This window comes from Berghia stephanieae, chromosome 2 (genome assembly GCF_034508935.2).
Source record: "Berghia stephanieae isolate SIO BIC M18660-M18661 chromosome 2, UCSD_Bste_1.3, whole genome shotgun sequence".
Classification (NCBI taxonomy): domain Eukaryota; kingdom Metazoa; phylum Mollusca; class Gastropoda; order Nudibranchia; family Aeolidiidae; genus Berghia; species Berghia stephanieae.
The window spans coordinates 73,261,338-73,285,332 of NC_088361.1; the positions used below are offsets into that span (position 1 = coordinate 73,261,338).

Sequence of the window (23,995 nt, forward strand, 5' to 3'; positions counted from 1 at the left end):
GCTACAACCACCATCACCACATCATCACTACCACTACAACTACAACCACCACCACTACATCATCATCACTATCACGACTACTTCAACCATCACTAGCACTACTACTTCAACCATCATCACCACCACCACCACATCATCACTACTACTACTACAACCACCACCACCACATCATCATTACTACCATTTCTGGTACAACCACCGTCACCACCACATCACCATCACTACCACTACTACTACAACCACCATCACCACATCATCATCACTACCACTACTATAACAACCACCACCACATCATATTCATTGAGTTGGAGGTGTGGGTCCAGGAGAAGGAAGAACCTTGTCTGGACGCTGAATTGGATCATTCTTGGTCTGGCTACTCATCTTCAGCTGTTCCAGCAGGATTGGATCGAGGCTGGTATCACCTTCAGGGTCATGGCAGCGCACAAGCTCCTCTATGGTCCCGATGGGATAAAGGAAGTTTTGTCAAACTGCTGTGAACAACTCTCTTTTCCAACAAATTTACCAACGATCAGTGGACGAGCAGATCATACCAACTCAATGGAAAACGTCCACAATCATTCCCATCCCTAAAAAGAACCCCCCACATGCCTCAACGACTTCCGACCCATCGCATTAACTTCCATCGTGATGAAGTGTTAGTCAAATTAGCACACAATAAATGAATCATTGATACACACCAATTCGCCTACCAACACCTGCACAGCGCTGAAGATGCACTCCTTACATCATTTGACATAATTTCCACTCATCTTGATAGTTCACCTTCAAACTACTGCCGTATACTGTACGCAGATTTCTCGTCAGCATTCAACGCTATGAATACGGAAATACTCATCCAAAAACTCCATGCACTGAACTACCCAGTGTACATGATTGAGTGCTATCATAACTTCTTGGTGAACAGACCCCAAACTGTCAAACTTGGTTCCAGTGTATCAGCGTCAAAATCCCTTTCAAATGGATGTCCTCAAGGATGCGTAAGCTCTCCGCTGCTTTACATCATATACACAAATGATTGCGTATCAGAGACACCGGGTTGCAACATCATTAAATACTCAGATGACACAGCAGTGCTTGACCTCCTGAATGACAGCCAGTCAGAAAATTCATACCTCCAACAAATTTCATTCGTGGTGTATCAACAACCAGTTAGAGTTAATTGTAACCAAGACGAAGGAGCAAATTTTTCACTTTCGACAAAACAGCATCCAGAAAACACATACAAAAATCCAAGACCAGACTGTAAAAACCGCTGACAATTTCAAATACCCCGGAATTACCATCGACAAAGACCTCCGGTTCACAACACATTCTGATAATATTCACACAAAAATGTGCCCAGCGCCTCTATATTCTAAGGAAACTATCGCGAGATAGCGTACGCGGGCTGTGACCATTGGCTCAAAGAAGGAGTGTCCCTTCTAGTCGCGTTAGCTCTCCTATTTCTAGGGTTTAACCCATAACCAACGTGCTAAATGTAGTGATATATTTCAATTGTCTCAACTTTCCCAGGATTTTAAATAAATCAATACATATTCTCAATACCTACTCTCACGCGTCGCCATGTGTTAATCGTTAACGTCCAAGGCAAATTAAAAACGGACATGTGTTATAGCTACGGATGTCAGGGGTATTAATTGAAATCCCTCACGACCCCATTATTCATAGGAATATTAAAATGTTGCAACCTACTCAAAGATTTGCTCCGGTAGTTTCACAGATCGGTGATTAACCAAATCTGCATAGGTTAATGACTCAATATGTATCTGGTTACTGTCCAAGTCTGCATCTGGTGGACAAGCAATCGGTTGTTTGGCTACAAGTGATACAGAGTGGAATCTTTCAAGTGATACCCTGAAACCACTGGATTGAAACGACCTGTCCCATATAACAGAAGAAACTTTAGCGCCGCAACCGGTCATTTCGAAAGCTAAGCTCACTTACGAAGAAAAATGAATAGTTTGTGATACGGGATGAAAATTAAATACCCATAGTCTAAATGTAATAATTAAAACCAGCACTATTATTCTTTGGCTAATTATGTGTTCACTTGTTATTGTATGAGGCAATTCTGTTGATTTATATTAAGATAGGTACTTCTTGTTTCGCGGGGATTAATACTTACCTTCTGATCCTACCTATCCCTATATAATGTGCCAATAATCTACCTCTACTCTACTACGTATTTCTTTAAACTTAAACCATTCTCTTACTATCTGTCAAGTTGTCTGGAGCTTTTTACCCGACTAGAACGGAAAAATAAAAGCGGCACTAGAAAACCAGTCTATGGGGAAACCCTCTTATCGAGTCATGGCTTTATTGGCAAACCGAGAATTTCAACTCAAATCGTCCCTCTCTTTTTCTAATTTTCAGTCCGTCAAATAAAACGCGTTTGGTATCAAATTGAATCTCAAATCTTCATCTTTTAAAAAAATGTTTATGCTTTTTTCATAGGATTTGCCGTTATTTCATGGGTTTTGAGTTGAAGAAGGGGAGTAAACTCCGATTTTGGAACCGGCACTCCGCTACTCGAACACCGTAACTGATGGTCGTCTTTTCTCTCCGCTCAGCTGATCGCGTCAGCGCTATTAATAGTAACGTCAATGGCTGCGTCAGAAAGAAAATTGAACAAGCTTTCATTCGATACCAGATTCGCATTTTTATGACTTTTTTCAAAGTTTGAAGTTTCAAGTTAAAAACTTTAAATTGATTTTTAAAAATTTAGAAAAATTTGAAAATTTGAACGATTCTGATATCAAAAGAAAGTTTAAAATCTTAGCTTTAAAATGATATATACGAAAGCAAGATTTATAGCTTTGCGTTCACCAGCCAACTGAAAACGAAACTACAACTACAACAGGCTCAGGCAAGGGGCACAATCGCTGATATTTCGTAACTTTGCGTTGACATTGACAATTTTGGCTTTGTCAGCTACTTTGGGGGCAAATTATTTCTATTTTACTTAAGAGTTGAGCTCAGATGTGTATTGTTAGAAAGTTATATATATATATATATATATATATATATATATATATATATATATATATATATATATATATATATATATATATATATATAGAGAGAGAGAGAGAGAGAGATATCTTTATTGTCCTTAAATATGGCAATTTTTGTCATTTAGTTACATTTGTTTTAACGTTATATGATAACTATAACATTGGACAGATATTTCACTCCTACTTATTATCTCTTTCTCTCTCTCTCTCTCTCTCTCTCTCTCTCTCTCTCTCTCTCTCTCTCTCTCTCTCTCTCTTTCTTTCTCTCTCTCTCTCTCTTTCTCTCTCTCTCTCTTTCTCTCTCTCTCTCTCTCTCTCTCTCTCTCTCTCTATCTTTCTCTCTCTCTTTTTCTCTCTCTCTCTCTCACACACTCTCTCTCTCTCTCACACACACACATACTCTCTCTCTCTCTCTCTTTCTCTCTCTCTCTCTCTCTCTCTCTCTCTCTCTCTCTCTCTCCTTCTTTCACGCCTGAGATATACACAACATAAACAGATTCATTTCGTTTTCAATTTGCTACAATTGTGGCAATTCGACACCAAATATTATCATCATTATCATTTGGTCGATTTATCTATCATTCAATAAATTAATCAATCAATTAGTCAACACATCAGTCCTTGATTTTGCTGTACCATATGAAATATTCAACATTTTTATTGCTGATGGAACTAACGTTGATTTATACTTATTAGTTCTACATGTAACCTGACAAAAGCGTCTCCCAGATGGTAAAAGATTAAATTCATGATATAAAATGTGTTTTTTATTGTTGGTAAATGCGAATGCTTTCCTTTTTATTGCTTTTCCATGAATTCTTTCTACTCCATCAAGAGGATGGTTTATTATTTTTGCTGTCTCTTTGATAGATTTTGACATTTTTGATTTATCTTAGTCGGCATCCGCCAAACATAGTATTATATATATATATATATATATATATATATATATATATATATATATATATATATATATATATATATATATATATATATATATTGTATAAGTCAGAATTGGCAGACTTTCGTGGGATCGTCTAGGAACGATATACAGTGTAGTAAACAATAGCGAGTGGAGTATAATTTATCAACTTATTAAGACCGATATAATGATAACCGAGGTGAAATTTTAAGGAAAAAGATTAAGTAATGGCAAAATACATTATATGCAGAATCTGTAATTTGTAACCTCCATCTGAAAATAAAACCCCGATTGAATTGAGGATTGATTGATCTTATAAATAATAATAACTCAATGTCTAGTTCGATGCTCAACTATGGATGGTGTTTCACAACATTGCCGCATTGACACTGTTACAATCATTATTTAAAAACGCGCTAATAATAATAACAATAATAATAATGAAGAGGAAGAAGAAGAAGAAAGTCCATATATTTCAACATGTGCCTTATTTATAAAATCAATGTCCTTTTTTACATTTATAAACAATTCAACACGTAGAGTCTGCGTGAAACATACAGTACAGGCAACATTGTGGCTGACACTCGTCACCATCAACCTTAGCTGCTGGTTTCAATCAAACTACACTCATCAAGCAATCAGAAACACACATAGTAAAATAAAGTAGTTGTAAGAGATTTAAAGACATTTAGGAACATGAAAGTGTATCTATCTATAGTTAAGCAGGAATAATATTTTAATAGAAATTGGCACAATAGAAATAGTGGAAGGTCCATTTAATACAATCTGACAATACAGCTTCTAGGAAGTTGCATGATAAAAAAAAATAGTACTGAATTAGAATTGACCTCTGCCAGAAGGGAAACTGAAAGAAACAATACACACTACTACAGAACCGGCCCAAATTTACAAAAGGAAAAGAAATGCTTTGAAGAAAGTTTGGCTACTTTTCTTTTTCTCTATCCTGCTGTTATGATAAAGAATGTTTTTATAAATAATATTTACTATTCTAGTTAACTTTACTATCACTATCAATATGTTCTGACTCCAGGTGTAGGAAAGAAGGTAAATCTTCAAAAATTGTGATAAGTCTCTTCTGCAAGAGTGAATATCTGAATTTCTCATGAAGATAAAACAATGAATTTGAACAAATCAACAGAGGTATATGAATGACCTCCTCTGTCTAAGATGATTGTGAAAAGGGGGCACGTTATTTCCACATGAATTGTCGAGACGTCCGTATTGTAAGTCAGGGTGCTTGGAAGCAATATAACCCCCAATGTGGAATAAGGACATTTTATCTTCTGTTCTCAATGTATTCATGTAAATCATCAAGCACCAATATTTCATTGTCTAACAGTTCCTGTCTACAAACATCACAAGAGTAAGCAGCGTTATCATAGGCAATATCTGCCGTAGCTTGATACATGAGCACAAGTTTTGCTCTATCAATAGCATGAGTATGGCCAGTGTGCTCTGTAGAAATGTAATAATTACAACCTGCTGCTCTCATAAAGTGTGAGAAATATTTCTCAATGTCATCCTGTTGGAAAAATCCAACAGGTACATAGGTACTGATGTCTTAATTCTGATGTAGTGGTGAGGAAATCAGACCGATCAAAGAGGCAGTTACGGGTCCATTGTGAGGCTTTAGAAGTGTCTTTGGTAAAAGTCTTTATTCTTTCATTACAAGAGGGCTCCATTTTAGAAGGTAACAGTGACCATTCTTTAAGTATATTGATTTGATGTTGACCACCAACACTTAAATCAACAACACACTTATCTTAAAATTGCCTGAAATAGGGGTTTTGTGTTAAATACTTTCCAAAGACGAATAACCAAGTCAATGAAAATATATTGAGTGCTAAAGAAACTTCTTGCTTTTCAATGCTATTTGGATAAAGTGAAGCTTTTGTTAAATCTGAAAGTTTGAGACAAGAGTCCCTGTAACCCAACTCACAGTCAAATGCCATTTAGCACTTTTTATGTTACAGTCATCAGACTGGAAAGATAATGACTTGAGTTTTTTTCTGTTTCCCAACTGTTCCTGACATTTTTCAGGAGATTAACAGTGTCGTATAACAGAAAGAGTGGTCTGTTGGGTCAACTGGTGACACAGCTTTCCATGGCTTATCTGGGTTTTCAACATTGAATAAACGAAAGAATGACTGATTGACTCAATTATTATCGTTTATGAGGCCAATCACTCTAACAACTAGAAAATACTTATGAAATTTCATTTCTGGAAATCGTTGGATTATGTCTACTTCGAACTCAAGCACGCTTCGGCATTAAGCACACCATTCTTAAAGACAGCACGGACTGTACAACCACCAACACATCACCATCCCATCAATCACCACTACTAAAACCTCCACTACAACATCCTACATGAGCACTACAACTACATACTACGTACTACTACTACTACTACTACTACTACTACTACTACTACTACTACTACTACTACTACTACTATTACTACTACTACTACTACTACTACTACTACTACTACTACTTACTACAACTACTACACTATCATCTCTACCACTAGTACTACTATAACCACTACCACATCATACCAACACTTCATATGAGTATTTTTTAAAGTGAAAAATCGGGGTGCATTGTAGCTGTTGACATTGTATGATCACATGGTACCATTCTCTAAATAGATTAGATTTTATTTGTTGTAATTATTCTTTCTTTTTGAAATTCCTCCGAATGAAATCAAAAATTGCTGCGACCACGAGACACATTTTAGATTGCACTCAGTAAATTTTAATGAAATTCAAATTTATACGTAGCTAGGATCTACACGCTAACATTTTTTCCCCCTTTTTTGTGATCACTCTTTCTCACCCCTAAAATTCTATACATTGTAATTTTTGCTGTAATATAAAGATAGAGGAAAAATTATATTCATTGAATAGGCAATATTCACAAAGTAATGCTTGAATTGTGTCATTAGATAGAAAGGATGAAATAAGTGTGAATATTTACTTTTGCACAGGATATATAATCTAATATATAACATATTTGGCAAATTGGATTTTTTGAAACCCAAAGGCTCCAAAACCACTGGGCCAATCATCAAATTTTGCATGGTGTTTACAATTGACATGAAGATGGTTGGCATGTATTATGAGATTGATTAGACATAGTGATGATTTTATCGAATCATTGCGTTTGTTTCATGAAATCCATCGAAAACAGTCACCATTATTTTTAGTACGTGGGTTGTATGTCAACATTGGTATCACGTGAATTACCATTGAAATATTACTTTACAAAAGATATCTATTACATATAAAGTTTTTTTAATGTTGCGTTTTTAAATGTGAGCAGTGTATTTTATTTATAATATATAATTGTGTGTGTCATTTATTTCGTCAACCAGTTCTCAGTCTCCTGACATTCAATTCTGTTATGAGTCTTATAATTGCTCTGGAGAACGATGGCTTGATTGCAGAATTCCTTGGATCATTTTTGCGTGAGGGTGAGCCTTATTTGAAGTCTGCTCATGGAACTATGATGTGTTACTGGGATGGCATCTGCCACAATGCCATGTATCTTACTATCATGGCTGCTATTTCATGGAAGTAAGTGACTCACATGACTGATACCACACTGTTTTCCTGAAGAATGTCTGCCATCTGAACACTCGTTCTGCCTCAAAAAGAAAAAAACAACATTTTATTAATCTCATCTGAGTGCTCTATTATAATCTTTTTTCGTTAGAATGCTCTTTTTGGGTATATGTTGTCAATGCTTTACGTTACATCACCCTACCAAACAGTCAACCAAGAACATAACATGTAAAGAAGGGTGAAACACGTGGCATTGGTTGTGTGATTAATCTTTGTTTAAAATGTGTTTAACTAGTAAAAGATTATCTGTTTTTTGTTTTTATTTTCTTCATTTTTTTAAAGGAATGGCCAGGTGGATACAGTAGAGAAAAAAATAAATAAAAATTTGGCATTTGACTGTTAGTTGGGTTACAGGTTAAAGGTTAAGAAATCTATTGGCTTCTGATTTGTGCAACCACAAATGGATAGTGACTAATTCTGTGTCGGATTAGTTACCTGAATAATTATGCAGGGATGCCACTTTTCCGGCTTTTTGGCAATCAACTGGATCCTCCAGCTTCTCTAGTTGTAATGGTCCACCGCAAGCCGGAACTTTAAAAGAAAATTAAAAAATTTCAGCACTTTTTTATTAACTTAGTTTAGAATCTGTCCACTTACATTATAGCAATCACAATTGAGGGATGAACCCACACCGACCTATTTTTTTGGACCGTTATTTACGGGACAGGTAAGGGTTTAATAATAACAGGAAAACCCTTTGATAAAAATGAATGAAGCCTGCCAAACAATAAGAAAAGAGGTCAGTCCATCCTTGTGTCACCCTACGAGTTCGTACCATTTATAGAACCAGTAGAAATCACTTAATATTTGGAGTTTGGAGATGCAACTTGTACGGTGGCAGGGTAAATTATTGAAATGTGTATAACAGTGTATTTCCAAATTTTAGACGTGTAGCATAAGTAATTTTTCCGTTGGACACCGCAACATCAACCCATCTACCAGCAAAAAGCTATAACAAAGAGCCTAGTTTTCCTCCCTCCCTCCTTCCACCACGACACGACCATCATCGACATTAACACACATTGCTCAGCTACCGATCGCAAGACATTTTGTTGGCATGACAAGCCCACTAATGGCAGGGGTGATAGGATACATGTGACATTGCCTGGTTGTTGTAATAAGTAAACACAATGTTTAAAAAATGAATTTATACAATAAGTAAATATGTTATTGTTTTAAACTATTCATATTTTAAAATAACATTATGAAATAAATTAGGTAAAATGCGTACTTAGGAATTCAGTAATAGTCTAATGATACCCCATATGTACCACCCTTATACTGTGAAACGAAATGGACTAGCCCAATTTCTAAGTATTGGTCTAATACTTTTACGCTGGTATATTATTATTTTGTGTTAAGCTGGCATGGTGTTTTTTTGCATAATAAAATCCAAAATTTCAGGGACATTCTACGGATAAAACCTAACGTTCCAGGAACAATACGCTGGTGTCCATATCACATCGTCCTGCATTCACTCCCCAGTGGTGTCCACCTCTCATAGTCCGGGGTTCACTCCCCACTAGTGTCCGCCTCCCATAGTCCCAGGTTCACTTCCCAGTGGAGTCCATACTCTGTGGTTCAGCGTTCAATTCCCACTGGTGTCCATCTCCCATAGTCCTGGGTTCACTCTCCAGTGGTGTCCACCTCCCATAGCCTCAGGTCTATTCCCCACGGGAGTCCATATCCCGTGGTTCCATGATCACTCCTCAGTGGTGTCCGCATCTCATCATCATCACCATTGCCATTTTCACCATGGGTCAGGGTATAGCCCACAGACAGTTTCCACCCTTCTCTAACCTGAGCTAACTTTTTTTTTTTTAAATCTCATTCCATGTCTTATCACTTCTCTGTATATCAGCTTTTTTAATTCTTCTCCATGTTCCCTGTGGCCTTCCCCTTGATCTTCTGCCCTGAGGATTCCAGTCCAATACTTTCTTTGTTATAGTGGAGTCATTCTTTCTAAGGGTGTGTCCAATCCACCTCCATCATCTTCTTCCTATAACCTCTCCCACTGATTTCTGCTTTGTTCTTTTCCATAATTCTTCGTTCTAATTCTATCCATCCATTTTATTCTGAGTAGCCAACGTATGCCCCTGTTTACGAAAATCTGTATCCTCCTTATACATGCCTGCGATGCATTCCAAGTTTCACATCCATACAATAGGACAGACTTCATGTTTGAGTTGAAAAGTCTTAGCTTTAGTCGAAGGAAGAGATCTTTATTTCTCCAAACTCTGTTCAAAGATGTGAATGCAGCCTGTTCCTTTCCTTTCCGTGCTTTCACCTCTGCTTCCATGCCTCTATCCTTGTCAATTATACTCTTGAGATAGCAGAAAGTGTCTACATCTTCAAGTTCCTGATCTTTTACTTTGATCTGCTCCCTTTGACGAATACCTATCCTTAAGACCTTTGACATTGCAGGGTGAATTCTTAAACAAATTGATTCCGATGGGCTGTTTATAATATTGGTTTTTGCTTGCATCTGGTCCTCGGTGTGGGACAGAAGAGCCAGATCATCTTCAAAATCCAGATCATCCAACTGTGTCCAGGGGTCCACTGTATCCCATTTCTTCGCCCTTTGTAGGTTTCCTTCATTAGCCAATCAATGGATGAACAGGAATGGTGAGAGCAAGCATCCCTGCTTGACACCAGTCTTAATTTCAAAGGTGTCAGTAATCTGATCTTCATGTACAACCCTGCAACTTGATCCTTCATACATTTCTTAATGTGGTTTACTAACTTCTTTGGGATTCCATAATGTGCCAGAATTTTCCACATGTTGCTCTGTCAATACTGTTGAAAGCCTTCTCGTAATCCAGGAAGTTGACAATAAGAGGAGAATTCCATTCTATAGACTGTTCCTTTATGACTTGCAGAGAGGCAATCTGGTTGGTGGTTGAACGTTTTTTCCAAAAACTTGCCTGTTCATCCCGCAGTTTAACATCTGTTGCATTCTTAATTCTCTCGAGATTGAAAACCTTTCCTGGGATAGAGAGGAGTGATTCCTCGATAATTATTACAATTACTGAGGTCCCCTTTCTTTGGAAGCTTGACAACATGTCCTTCCTTCCAATCCTTTGGGAATATCCCGTCATTTTAGATTCTCTCAAATAGTGGGTGAAGTGCCTCAGCATTTCTTTCATCATCAACTTTTAGAGCCTCCGGTGGAATCGGATCTGGTCCAGCAGCTTTCTCCCTTTTCATCTTGTTAATGGCACCCACAATCTCTGCTATCGATGGTGGATCACAGCTAATTGGTAGCTCATTCCTTGCAGGCAAAATTTCCAGTGGGTTGTCTGTTGGTGATCTGTTCAGAAGGCAGTTGAAATGTTCCCTCCATCGCTTAGATTGAGCCTCTTTTCCAAAAATAGTTTTTCCATCTTTGTCTTTGACTGGTACCTCTGGTTTCCCATATTTTCCAGCAAGTGTCTTGGCAGTTTGATAAAGGATCCTCCTGTGTCCTCCTGTTGCTGTTGCTTCTGCTTTCTCTGCAAGTCTAAAGGATCCTCCTGTTGCTGTTGCTTCAGCTTTCTCTGCAAGTCTGTTCATGAATGCTTCCTTGTTTTTTTCACAGATCTCCTGACTTCCTTAGCTGTGGCTCGATACTGCTCTTGTGCATCCAGTCTTAAACCCCTTGTTCGACTTGCATTCACTTATTCCTTCCTTGTTCTCCTCTTTTCAAACAGGTCCAAGATAATTGGACTTATCCATTCTTTATGTTGCGATTTCTTTACACCCGATACCTCCATCATCTTCATTGATCTTTGCTCAATGTGACTCTACATCTATGTCCTCCTCGAGATTAGCTAGAGGCTGGAATGTATTAGTCAGTTGCAGTTTGAACTCCTCATTCTTTTCCCCATCTAGTGCATTCACCTGGAATTTTCTTCTTGTGTGTGTTCTCGTCCCATGTTTTCTGAGTCGGAGCTTAAGCTTTGCCAATAGCAGGTGGTGGTCTGATCCAACATCTGCCCCTCTCCTTACTGTCACATCCTCTAATGAACGTCTGAATCTTCAGGAGATATAAAAATGATCCATCTGATTCTCTGTCACACCATCAGGTGAGACCCAAATTGCCTTGTGTATCCTTTTATGGAGAAACACTGATCCTCCAATCACCAAACTGTTGAATGCACAAAAATTTTCAAATCTCTCACCATTGTTGTTCATCTCTCCCATGCCGTGACAGCCCATGATACCTTCATAACCTACGTTATCCTGTCCCACTTTAGCATTGACATCTCCCATCAATATGTTGATGTCTTTCCTTGGCAACTTATCAATGACTTGTTGCAGCAGACTATAAAATGTATCTTTGTCCTCATCTGTTGTGTCATTTGTTGGGGCATAGATCTGTACAATGTTCATGTTGATATTCTTACTCCATGTTGTAAAGGATGCCATGATGATCCTTTATCCGTGTTGTTCCCATCCTCTCAGTGACTTCTGGGCAAACTTGCTTAGAATTATTCTTACTCCCTGTGTATGAATCCCTCTCCCTGAATATAAAATCTTCTCCCCAGACTTGAGGTGTTTCTGTGCGGATTGTATCCAGTGAGTTTTGCTTACTCCAGGTATATGCAGCCTGTATCTTCTCATATCTGTCACAACTTTTACCTGTTTCATGTATGGTGCAAACGTTCCACGATGCAATTCGAAGCTGCTTGTTTGACGAAGACATCATCGGGTAAGCAGAGTCCTTTCGGCTTTGTCTGTTGTCCTTCATAAATTCTGTCATTGCAGAAACTCTTCGGTCACCCAAGCTAAAAAAGGATTTGATTTGTCCGTATGTGTTTCTGTATCAATGAGTTTTATGGAAGGGGTGTTAACCCTTCGACAACCCCTAACCTGGAGGACCGGGTGACTGAAAAAGGGGGAATCACACACACCTTTTACGACCTGCTGGCTTTGCATTGGCCTATTCTTGCACCCTCTCAGTTGAGGACCCCGGACACCACCACACAGGGGAGATAATATTGATACTTTCACTATTTGTGACAAATATATTTTAATAAAAAATATAATTAAATCAACATCTTTGATTGGAAGGTATTCAAAATTATTCAATCAGAAAATCAATTGCTTATATAGATTAAAAATTACAATGATTATTTCCCTTTATTTATTTATGAAAAATAAATTCCATCCCTTTAAATAAAAAGTTTTGATCTGATTCTAATTTTTTTTTTTTCAAGCAAGCTTTTACAACAGTTTAGGTTCAAGAGAAATAAGTATACTCCATTTTTAGGTGTGTGTATCTTGTCAAAGTAAAGAGGTAGGAATTCTCCTATATTTAGAGGTTCATTTTACCATAACTACTATTATAGTGTACAGTTTAAAGACCATTATGTTGCATGAAAGTAAATATATATGCAATCGCCTATTTTTAGCCAATTTCCCTAATTTTTACCCCAAAACGCCCTCTCAAGTGATGTACCAGGTTGGCAGTTGTGCATTTCTAAACAGCCTAAGTTATTTCATTTATTTTACAATTGTGCTTGTGTATTGGTCCTAATCAAAGTTGAGGCAGTTGAATTCTTTCTTTCTTTTGTCTGTTCTGAAATTTTGATCTCATTGTGGAAAGTGTCATTTCATAACGATTCAAATGTGCTGGAACTATACCTGATAATTTAGCAACATTTGGATAAGCCTCTGTGTTAGTAGTAGTAGTAAAAAGGTTGACTTTTATATGTTGCGATTCGATGAAAGGGGGGGGCACGTCGTCCCTTCATCCCGTGCAAAATGGGCGTTCCTTATTTTAATTTTGAAAAGTTGGCAGCTATGTCAAAGTATTATGTCCAAAAAGAATCATAGCTTTTGTAGCAATGACTATGAAAAATGTTTTTTTCTCTTTTTGAGGAAAATTTTTGTCTGAAATCAAAGCCCTATCTCCACTGAGTAAAATTGTTTTTGAATTTTGAAAATCCATTCATAAATAAACAAGTTATGCAGTTTCAAAGGTGTCATTTATTTCGATGACCCGCAAAGAGGAAAAAAACGCGAAAAAATGGGACGCTTTTTCTGCATTTTTTTCGACCTTTGGTTGTATCTTGCTTAATAAGTGGATTAAAAGATTGAAATTTGGCAATTTTTTTGGCAAATTTGATAGAGAAAATGATGAAAACATTAGAAGAGTTCTAACTTGTACAATTTTAGAGCTGGATGGTATATAACACACACACACACACACACACACACAGAGAGAGAGAGAGAGAGAGAGAGAGATTAGTATAACACACACACACAGAAATATATTAAGAAATGAGTGTATAACACACACACACACACACACACACACACACACACAGAGAGAGGGAGGGGGGGGGAGAGATTGCGTACATAAACGAAAGAAATATAGAAGGAAAAGAGAAATTGGACAAGGGGACAAAGGTTACTGATGGAACGTGACTTGGAACACAATAATTAAACCCATGCTGAGATTGTAGATCATATTGCAATCGAACACTTTTAACATTATAATTTCTTAAATTCTTGTAAATTAAACAGTCAAATTATCAGCTGTTTATTGAACCCAAACGCAATGGCAGACGATAAACACCCCTCTGCCAGTGAGACCGTGCAGATATTTTGACTAGTCATGAACTTTAAAACGAGGTCAACCAATCAGAAAACGCTTTGCCACGACGCGCTCAGCCGTCAGTTTGGTGCCAAATCGTTTTGAACTTGTGATTGGGCTGTAGGGGGCAAAATGGGTTTGTCTTTTACGAATGAAGAGCAAATTAGGATGGTGTTTTGTAAAATACGGGAAAAGTACTCGTCATATTCATATGAAATTTTACAACCAAAAAGAAGAAATGTCCATGTATTACCTTGTCAGCGACAAAACCTACATGCCCGGTAGTTTTAGAAATATTTTACTCCAAAGAATAAAAATCTATTTTTAACGGTCTTCTGGTAATCGCACGAGTTTTGTCCATTAACATAATCTAAAATGACCTTTTTTCTAACTGTGTGCCAACTTTCAGTCACATTCATCGATAAACAGCGTTGTAATTAATTTTTTAAAATAGCATATACGAAACGGCTTCGTCCCATATTTTGTCGCGAATTTGGCACTTCGTGAGCGAAAAAGAGGCCCAAAGATTTGTGTGGGATAGTCATTGCTAGCTTTTGAAGTCATTGAAGGATTCTCAAAATTTAAAAATCTATTTATTCAATTCAAATGGAGCTTTAATTTTATAACAGTTTTAAGTCAATTTGTAAAAAAAATATATATATAAATCAAAAAATGATTTATTATTGCTGACTTTTCTTTTTTTGTTTTTGTGTTATTACTCTCAAATGCAATTTTTTAAAAAACAACTTGAGGTTTTATATAGCACAATATCCACAAAACGTGCTCAGAGCGCTTTACAAAGGGTCCCAAACCAACAGCAACATGTAGCATGAAAAACGAGACATGACGACCTTTAGGCGATATTACATTTTTTTCTGACAAAGACAATGCTGTTAATGACCAGGAACTCATTTTATACCTGAGAATGGGTGAGAGAATGTGAGATGACACTGCTCTTCAAGTCCTCATAACAAATGGCAACGAAGTGGCTTATAGGCAAGAAATTGATAGATTTGTGTCTTGGTGTGATGCCCACCACCTAGAGCTTAACATAAGCAAGACAAAGGAACTAGTTATTGACTTTAGGAGAGTGAAGGTACCGATAGAACCGTTAAAATTAAAGGACCAATTCGTCCAGCAAGTTCCTCACTACAAAAACCTTGGTGTAACAATTGATGACAGGCTCAAGTGGGATGAACACTTGAAAATAATTAGGCATAAGATGTGCAGACGTATATATTTTTTATCAAAACTCTCTCAGTTTAGAATATATAAAACCCTCTGCACATTATTTTATAGAGCAGTAATCGAAAGTGTTTTGTCATTTTGTATAACAGCTTGGCAGTGGAAAGGAACAAAATAAATTCAAATATTAAAAAATCAATTAAACGCTATATAAATGATGTTGACGATGTATTATACGAGAAATTTTGTATAAATAAAATAACTAAAATATTAAATGACCAGTATCATCCACTAAGACCATCAGTTATTATGTCAGAAAGAAGTGGTCTCCCTTTCTCTATTTCAACGAAAACAGAGAGACACCGAAAATCTTTTCTGCCGTCAAGTATTAGGCTTTATAACAATAAGCAATAATCATTTTATATAATTATTTCACATTTTTACTTTCAAAAAATGTAAATATTAATTTATTAATTTATTTGTTTTGCAATCTTTTCAATTTTCAATTTATAGTGACAGTTTTAACTATTTTACAGTGTTGAAATTATTCATATTATAAAGCGCAGCTCTGGTTATGGAGCTGTTCCTTTTTTTTATATATACATCCTATTTCCATTGTATTTTTATCGTATTGTGTAAATTATAACACGTCTGTACAAAAAATTTACTTTTTGGGATGCAATAAAGTATTATTATTATTATTATTATTATTATTATTATTATTATTATTATTATTATTATTATTATTACTATTATTATTATTATTATTATTATTATTATTATTATTAATGAGCTTTTTCCAAGAACTCATGCACCAATCGAGGCTTGAACTCAGGACCTTCCAATCTGAAAGTGAGTGTCATACCACAAGACGCCATAGCCGCACAAGTATCTACTATGCTATACTATAAAAGTATTCTGCTTCGATTGAAGCCGTACTCACATATTCACGCATTTTCAGGCTTTTTAAAATTGCCAGTGCATCCCTGTTTATGTCTTCTCAAAACTCATTATTCGCAATTAAGGCGCAACTGCAAATGTAGTGATTGGTTATGTAGTAAACTTTGTGACCATTTACATTAACATTCATGCCTTCTGAAAGTTTCAATAATTTCACAGTTGGTACTTTTATTTTTCAGTCAAAGCTTTTATGACATTGGTCTATATTGGGTTGGATCATTTAGTCAACGCCTAATTGTTGTGCTCTTGGCTCTAATGATTGGTATGTATGATATGCTGTCATAATAGTGATTCTCTAATTTGAAGATCAATTTTGAGAGATTCTTACTATAGAAATAGTAATAAACCATATCATCATCACTACCACTATTACTACAACCACTACTACCACCTTATCAGCATCACTACTACTACTACTACAACCACCACCAACACCACCTCATCATCACTACCACTACAATCATCACCACCACCATATAAACACTAGCACACAAGGTTACTGCTAAAATGCTGCTAACATGATCAGGATCAGATATCAAGCAGTGTTTCCTGAAACTGCATGTGTGTTAGCAGCAGACCTACGGAAGAAAGGAAGAGTGTTCCAAATTTTAGGACATGCAGTGCTGAATGCTCTGTTGCCATAATTAATAGAAAATGCAACTGCTTGTCCTTTTAAGACGTTTCCATTTCGGCAATGTCGAGTGAGCAAGTTCTTTTTCCAAAGAATGTTGTATGTTTTGCTTATGGCTGGTTGATTGCCAGTGGTGGCTGGTCTGCGACTTGCAGTGACGGCTATTTAGTGATTGAAAAGTGAGATTTACTATCAGCAGAAAATGTTTCAGTAGGTGTGATTATTAGGGGGTAAATTTATGTATTAAAATTATTTTGCACCCATAACATGCTTATTGCTAAAGTGCTTATAAACAACGACCACTGGAGTGATAATAATATTTGTTACAATACTCAGAATGATGATGATTGTCTTTTATTTTTATTCACAGGTAAAGATTCCTTGCGATGGGCATTTTTATTATATTGTCCCTTTATGGTCATTTGTGTTTGGTCATTGAAAAAATTTCTGGATGAAAAAGCAGAGGAATCCAAGTCAATAAAGAATGGGCTTATGAAAGATGTAAGTGTGCTATGGATAAAGTTTGGAATTTTCTTAGAACAGGGTCCCCAGTCAAATCTTGAAAAAAAATGTATCCGCACACTGATCGGGTTTTCCTATCGACAAAATATGGGTGTCCCACCAAAAAAAAAAAAAAAAAAAAGAATTACAACAAGGGTCATTGGATGCCTCAGGCAATACTGATTTATAAATGAACCAACACCAAACATATCAATTTAAATAGTAGTTTATACATTCTACAAACTTACCTTGAGATCCTTTGCTAGCTTTAGTTGTTTATGTCAACAGCAATTATTCACAAGATCCCCTTAAACGATTCCATAAATATCTTGAATAGGCCTAATACTAATGTTTAAAAGTTTGCGTCACATTGTTATTTGATTATGAACCATAGTCAGTCACTAACTCATGAAGGTCACTAAACTAGTCCTTGAAATGTAATTACAATGATTTCAAGGAGGCCAGTCAAATGCATAGATATTGTTTTGGGAGATGATATTTTTTTCCTTGTAAATCATCTCTCTGTCATGTATTATTATATTTGCTATTTTGAATGTATAATGTAAGCATTTGAGTGTATTTCTCTTTGTTGGATTTTGTGCTTGTGTCCGGATGAGACTTATAGGTGATCTCAAACCAAGTACATTGGTTTTATTCTCTTGCAATCTACATCTGATCCATATTTGTGCCCAGTTCCCCTATGTCTTACTTTTTCTTGGCTGCTTTAATTGTATTTCTAGAACTTTTTACTATCCCATTTTCTTCCTGTTTTACTGGCGCTGATATAACCTAAATGTGTTGCAAGCGCCGAAAACCCTTAAAAACAAAAACAAAACAATCAGCCAAATAGAAAAATCATGCAAAAATTATGAGATGATAGGTATGTTCTGTCATTCAATAAAACACACAAAAAGGCTTACCCCTAAAATAGACACTGGTTACCAGATGTATTGTTCATTTTAATGAAAATGATATAATAATTTTACTTTTTGTTTGCCCACTGTTTAATTTAATTAATAATTCTTTTTTCAGACTTCATTCCCCTTTGATATGTATAAACATTACCAAGAGTGATTTATCTTTTTGAAGTAAAAGCATGATAATAATTTTCACACAAACCCACCCATTGATAAGATCACACTAAAAAAAAAAAAAACCACTCAACAAGGTCATTTTCACCTATCGCTGGGAGACACCTGGTTTTGCCCATTATGTAGCAAAGCTCCCAACCTGGTATATCAGTTGAGATGGGGTTTGGGATAAAAAAGGGGTAAATGTTTTTTTGGGTTTTTTTTTTTATTATTATTATTATTATTATTATTATTATTATTATTATTATTATTATTATTATTATTATTATTATTGTTATTATTATTACGGGACGCTGCTGGTTTACAGACCCAGTTTTTTTCAAAGTTGAAAAAAAATGGGAAGAAATCAGGAAAATACATATTTCAATCATTTGTAAAGGAAAATAACCAGTTAATAAAGTTTATCGTTATAAGCATTTCATTTTCTGATTGAATGCCTTCTTATCAAAATGTTGATTCAATTTTGTTTTTACTTAACACAATCTCTGTAACATTATGAAGGTATGAATAAAATATGAGAAAATGTAAAATATATTCCACGTTTACTTGCATAATTTTATACAAATCCTCAAAACATAATGAAAAGTTTTAGTGAAAAAAAGGGTGTCATAATAAGTGACATTTAATGAATAAATGGTTTAAAAATCAACCCAAGTTGTCCATCACACACTGGCACATTTGTACCAGCAATTTCACAACTTTTTCCCGACTCCCCGAAAAATTCCTGACTTTTTCCCGGTTTCCCAACTTGCTGGGGACCCTGTAAGAAAAATATTAAAATACATATGTCTGCAATCTTTAATATAATGATAATAATAATATTTCTCTTTATGCCTCAAAGTGCTTTACATAGATTAATAGTAATTACAGCCCATAACAGATGCATCTTTAATATCCTCAATTAACATATCATCCCACACAAAAATGCAGTTGTTTCAGTTGTGGCTGGGTCGGTTCTTGAAACACAGTGGGAGGGGGGAGTCTGATGGTTGACGATAGTTGTAAGAGTGGAGAGATGTCGTGATGATGGGGGATTGTGAAGGGTGGGTCGATGGTTGAGTTGTTCTTTGATGGACCTTTGTTCCCGCCTACCACCCTACTTGGTTGTTGTGTTGGGCAATGAGTGTAATTCATAAAATTATGACAGGGATTCGGAGGATAAAAATAGCAGTTGTCGACTCACAGGCCCTCAATGTAAGCTGGATAGAGCACATAACAAATGAAGAGCTCTACAGTGACCTCCCCCCAGTGACCTCGAAGATTCAAAAGAGAAGACTCAACCATACGGGTGTAGCAGCCATCCAGTTGCTTCTCAAGGGCTTTAGTAAGAGTCCATGACACATTACATGGACAGGTAATATAGAGGAATTAGATGAATGGCTGCTGGTCAGGTTGTTTAAATTGTTATATATTGCCTTGGGACAAGAAGGTATCCTTTACATAGTTTGATAAAGCAGGATAATGGTTTTGTCATGATCATTACGAATGGATACATATATTCTCTTCTGAAATTCAAGCGATCTCACAGCGTTGGAAAGCAAATGATGGCTAGCTTTTTCAATTTAAAAGGTTACATCGCCACAGTACAGACCACTCCAAGACAGACACACAGTCACCTCAGACTGGTATGAAGTATGTTAACCACAGCATACTTACAGTTTTAGAGAAATGGAGAAAATGGCGTCCAAAGACAGGCACAAGGGGGTTGCTATGGCACCATGGACCATGACAACGCTAGCACTCACACAGCCCATAGCAACAGTGCAGTTCTGACTTAAAACAGTGTTCAAATCTTAACCCACCCTCTATATTCTCTTGACATCCCTGTGACTTCTTTTTGTTCTCATCTGTCAAGGAAAAACTCTCTGGGATTAAATTTGAGACTCCTAAAGATGCCGTAAGGTCTTTTGAAGATGAAATTTCAACCAAACCACTGGAAATGTGGCAAAACTGCTTCGGTCCTTGGTTTAAGAGGGTGAAACTTTGCATCCAAGCTCAGGGAGAGTACAGTTCAACCTCTGGATAACGACACCCATGAATAACGACAATCCCTGAATAGCAACATTGACCTCTGGTCCCGATTATTTTACTATATATTATTCACTGCATGGAATCAGCGCTATTTCAGTTGGAACTTCCAAGGGGCCATTAACCATCCCTGCTAGCTACCTGCGTGAGGTCATTGGAGGTCAACTGGTAGCAGGCAGTGCCGTCTCCAATAGGGGCAACTATGGATATTTATGGTCTTATAATATGTCTGTATAGCGGGAAAACAATAACAGGCTCTTTCACTTTATTATTTGGATTTTAAAAATCAGTTGTCTTTCTAAACATCAGTGAAAATTTCACATTCTTGTGGTTAATAGTTTTCTTTCAATATCACAAATTGCGGATCTAATTTTAAGTGCTTGTAAATTATGTTGCACTTAAATAAAAAAAATTGTTTTTCAAAATTCAGCGGCAATATCTCAAAAATTTTAATAAATATCAAAAGTACATATTATATGCATCTATGTTCCTGTGCATTATTATCATATTGGCAGTTGATTTTCTTGATGTATTCATGATTTTGTTAGTTCTATATATTTTTTTACCACTTCTGTTCCTCTCAAACAGTTGTGTTGATCATAACAGTAAACTGATATGATTTATGTCATTATGTGGTAAAGTAACTCATGAGGATAAGATTTTATTGACCAGTAAAAACTAAAACCCAATATTGTGTATGATTTCAATATCTCAATTTACTATCAATCTGCCTATAAAGTATGACCTCTTTACAAGAAAAAATCAATCACCCAACAAGGTTACTGGACATGCTACAAATATTGCAGTAATAATCATCAATTACAACTAATACTAAGCACTGGTATGGTTAAATTAAATGATTTACTCAAACAGAAGGACACAGTATGTGGACAAAAGAGGATTCAAGATTATGAGGCATATAGTTTATTCCAAGAAGAGACTGCTTTCTCCTTATCGACCAACTACATTCAAAACGAACACACTGTCCATATAGGTTATATAGAATCATCTCTTTCCCTCCAAGAATACACATTTAGTCACTGTCTTACAAAGTCATCAGATATACCATTGAAACCCAGTCCGCCAATTTAGAGATAAAGCAATTGAATAACAATCAAATCAGCATATCTCCACAGGTATACCACAGCAAGATCATTTAATTTTTGGGAAATCACTGCCATATATACCTGGACACTTCAGTCTATAATAAATTAACACATTCACTTGTGCACAAAATGAGAATGTGAACTTACATTATATTACTTATTCAACATTCAAAAATACAAGTACAGTAAAATTACTTTAAACCGAAAGAAGCTAAACCGAAAAATACGACGCAAAGAATTTCATGAATTCTTCATTATCTTTGTAATAATTCTTACGATGAACCGAAATACTTCTAAGCAGGACTTTCTTTAAACCGAAACAACTTGAGAGCACCTTCCCTTTTTCTCTCTCTAATTTTCTTCAAAAATGTGTGTGTGAGGGGGTGGAAAAAAAAAAAGAGGGGGGGGGGGTGTTGTATGTAATTAGGCCTTTGAGCATGGCTTTTCAAAAAAAAGAGGGGGGTGTAGTAGACAGCTTAGCATTGACACTCCTTTTCATTTCCATTTCACTTCACTTCTGAGTCTCTGCGCATCATTCATTGTCAATTATCACTCAAGAACTTTCGATCTTATTATAGCTTTACATTTTACTAAAAGATGTCTGAAAGAAAGCACTGTGATTATATGTTGGAGTTTAAAATCAAAATACTATGCGAAGTCGATGAAAAAAAGTTGAGCAAGACGGAGATATGTAAAAAATCGACATCCCGAACTCAACTTTTGAATAATTTTGAATGAAAAAACAAAACTCCCAAAATATTTGTAAACGCACCAAAAAAAACAAACAAAAACAAAGAAGCAATTAACCAAAAAAAATGTAACAAAAATAAACAAATGGTCACCAAGACGCCATTTATTCAACAACTTTATTTAAGAGGAAACAACCCATGATACGATTAAATGGGCAAATCCATAACTAGCTACCACCTTTGAAAAACATCGCAAAACGGAAACTTGCTTTAAACCAAAATGTCTTTAAACCAAAGTGGTTTAGAAGGTCCCCAAAATTTCGGTGTAAAGTAATTCTACTGTAATTGAGATGGATTTCAATGACCTGAAACAGTGACACCTATATGACACTATAAAGTCGGCATTTCCTGAGACAACCACACAAAAGCAGTATACATCTTCAAACAATAATGCCTAACATTCATAAAAACTATGATCTTGAGAGTGAGTTAGTGAATACTGTGGGATAGAAAATGAGGAGCTCATGAAGTCATGCCAAATAAGAATTTTACAATAAAAAATTCATATCTTTCAAGATTTAACTGCCCGGACAACAAAACTTGGCATGTGTCAAGATCATCATTTTTACTTTACAATGATGCTTTTTTGAATCATTTTCTGCCGCTGGGAATTAGATTATTAATATGCAAATTACAACAAATTAATTTCATTGATATCTAAAAAACCACTAAATTGACAACTCTCTTATTCTTATGAGCAGCCTTAAGAGAAAACATTATCAACCATGACAAATGATGAAAGAAACCCTTGCTTTGCTTGTGGTGAGGGAACAATTTTCATATTCATGTTAGCAACTGAGCAATACCATGAAATATTGCAGCAATTAATTACCATCAGCTGCATCACAGATTCCCCTTGACCGCTACCTGTTCTACCAATGGGGTCGAGTTGACCTAGCACTAAAATAACGTTCAGATAAAAGGCAATGCCGGGCATGCACAATGGGGGGCAACTATAGATGTTTAACAGTTTAACGTTATGTTGGAATACCAAGGAAAACAATAACAATCTCTTTATTATCTTCGTTTGAAAAATCGGTTGTTTCCCTAAACATCAGACCAAATTTCGTACACTCCAGCACGGTTTCCTCGAACTAATTCGAATGTCCCAAATTTTTTCCTTATTATTCATTGTTATCATTCCATTCCTTCCTCGAACTAATTTTTACCCTGAACACGTTTCCTCGAACTAATTTCACCCAGCCAGCGTAGACTAATTGAAGGATTTTTTTAAAATGCGACCTGTATTTTCGACCACTGATGATTTACTGTGACATTGACGGTTACGTATGTGTATATCTATCTACACTGCATGTGTAGTATGTATATAGTATAGGTATATAGTATGATAAATATGCAGACACACACACACACACTCCATCGCTGTTTCTGCTCATTCTTATCACTTCCCCATTCGTTTTAATTTCAATACCATGCGCAATCATTTGCTAATGCTTGTCTACGACGGTAAATGAATGTTGTGATACATACAGCAACCCCTCCACACAGTCCCACACACACACACACACACCAACTTCTAGTAAAACATTTTGTAGA

The 23,995-nt window shown here is 36.1% G+C and overlaps 1 protein-coding gene across 1 annotated transcript in view; it reads left to right on the plus strand.

Moving 5' to 3' along the window:
• The window catches only part of LOC144965500 (transmembrane 6 superfamily member 1-like), a 77,691-nt gene that overhangs the window by 10,219 nt on the left and 43,477 nt on the right, over positions 1-23,995 (plus strand). The window contains exons 3-5 of the mRNA XM_078900899.1: positions 7,358-7,559; positions 16,512-16,594; positions 17,334-17,464. Of these exons, the coding sequence (XP_078757025.1) occupies positions 7,358-7,559; positions 16,512-16,594; positions 17,334-17,464 (416 nt within the window). The remainder of the gene's footprint in view (positions 1-7,357; positions 7,560-16,511; positions 16,595-17,333; positions 17,465-23,995) is intronic.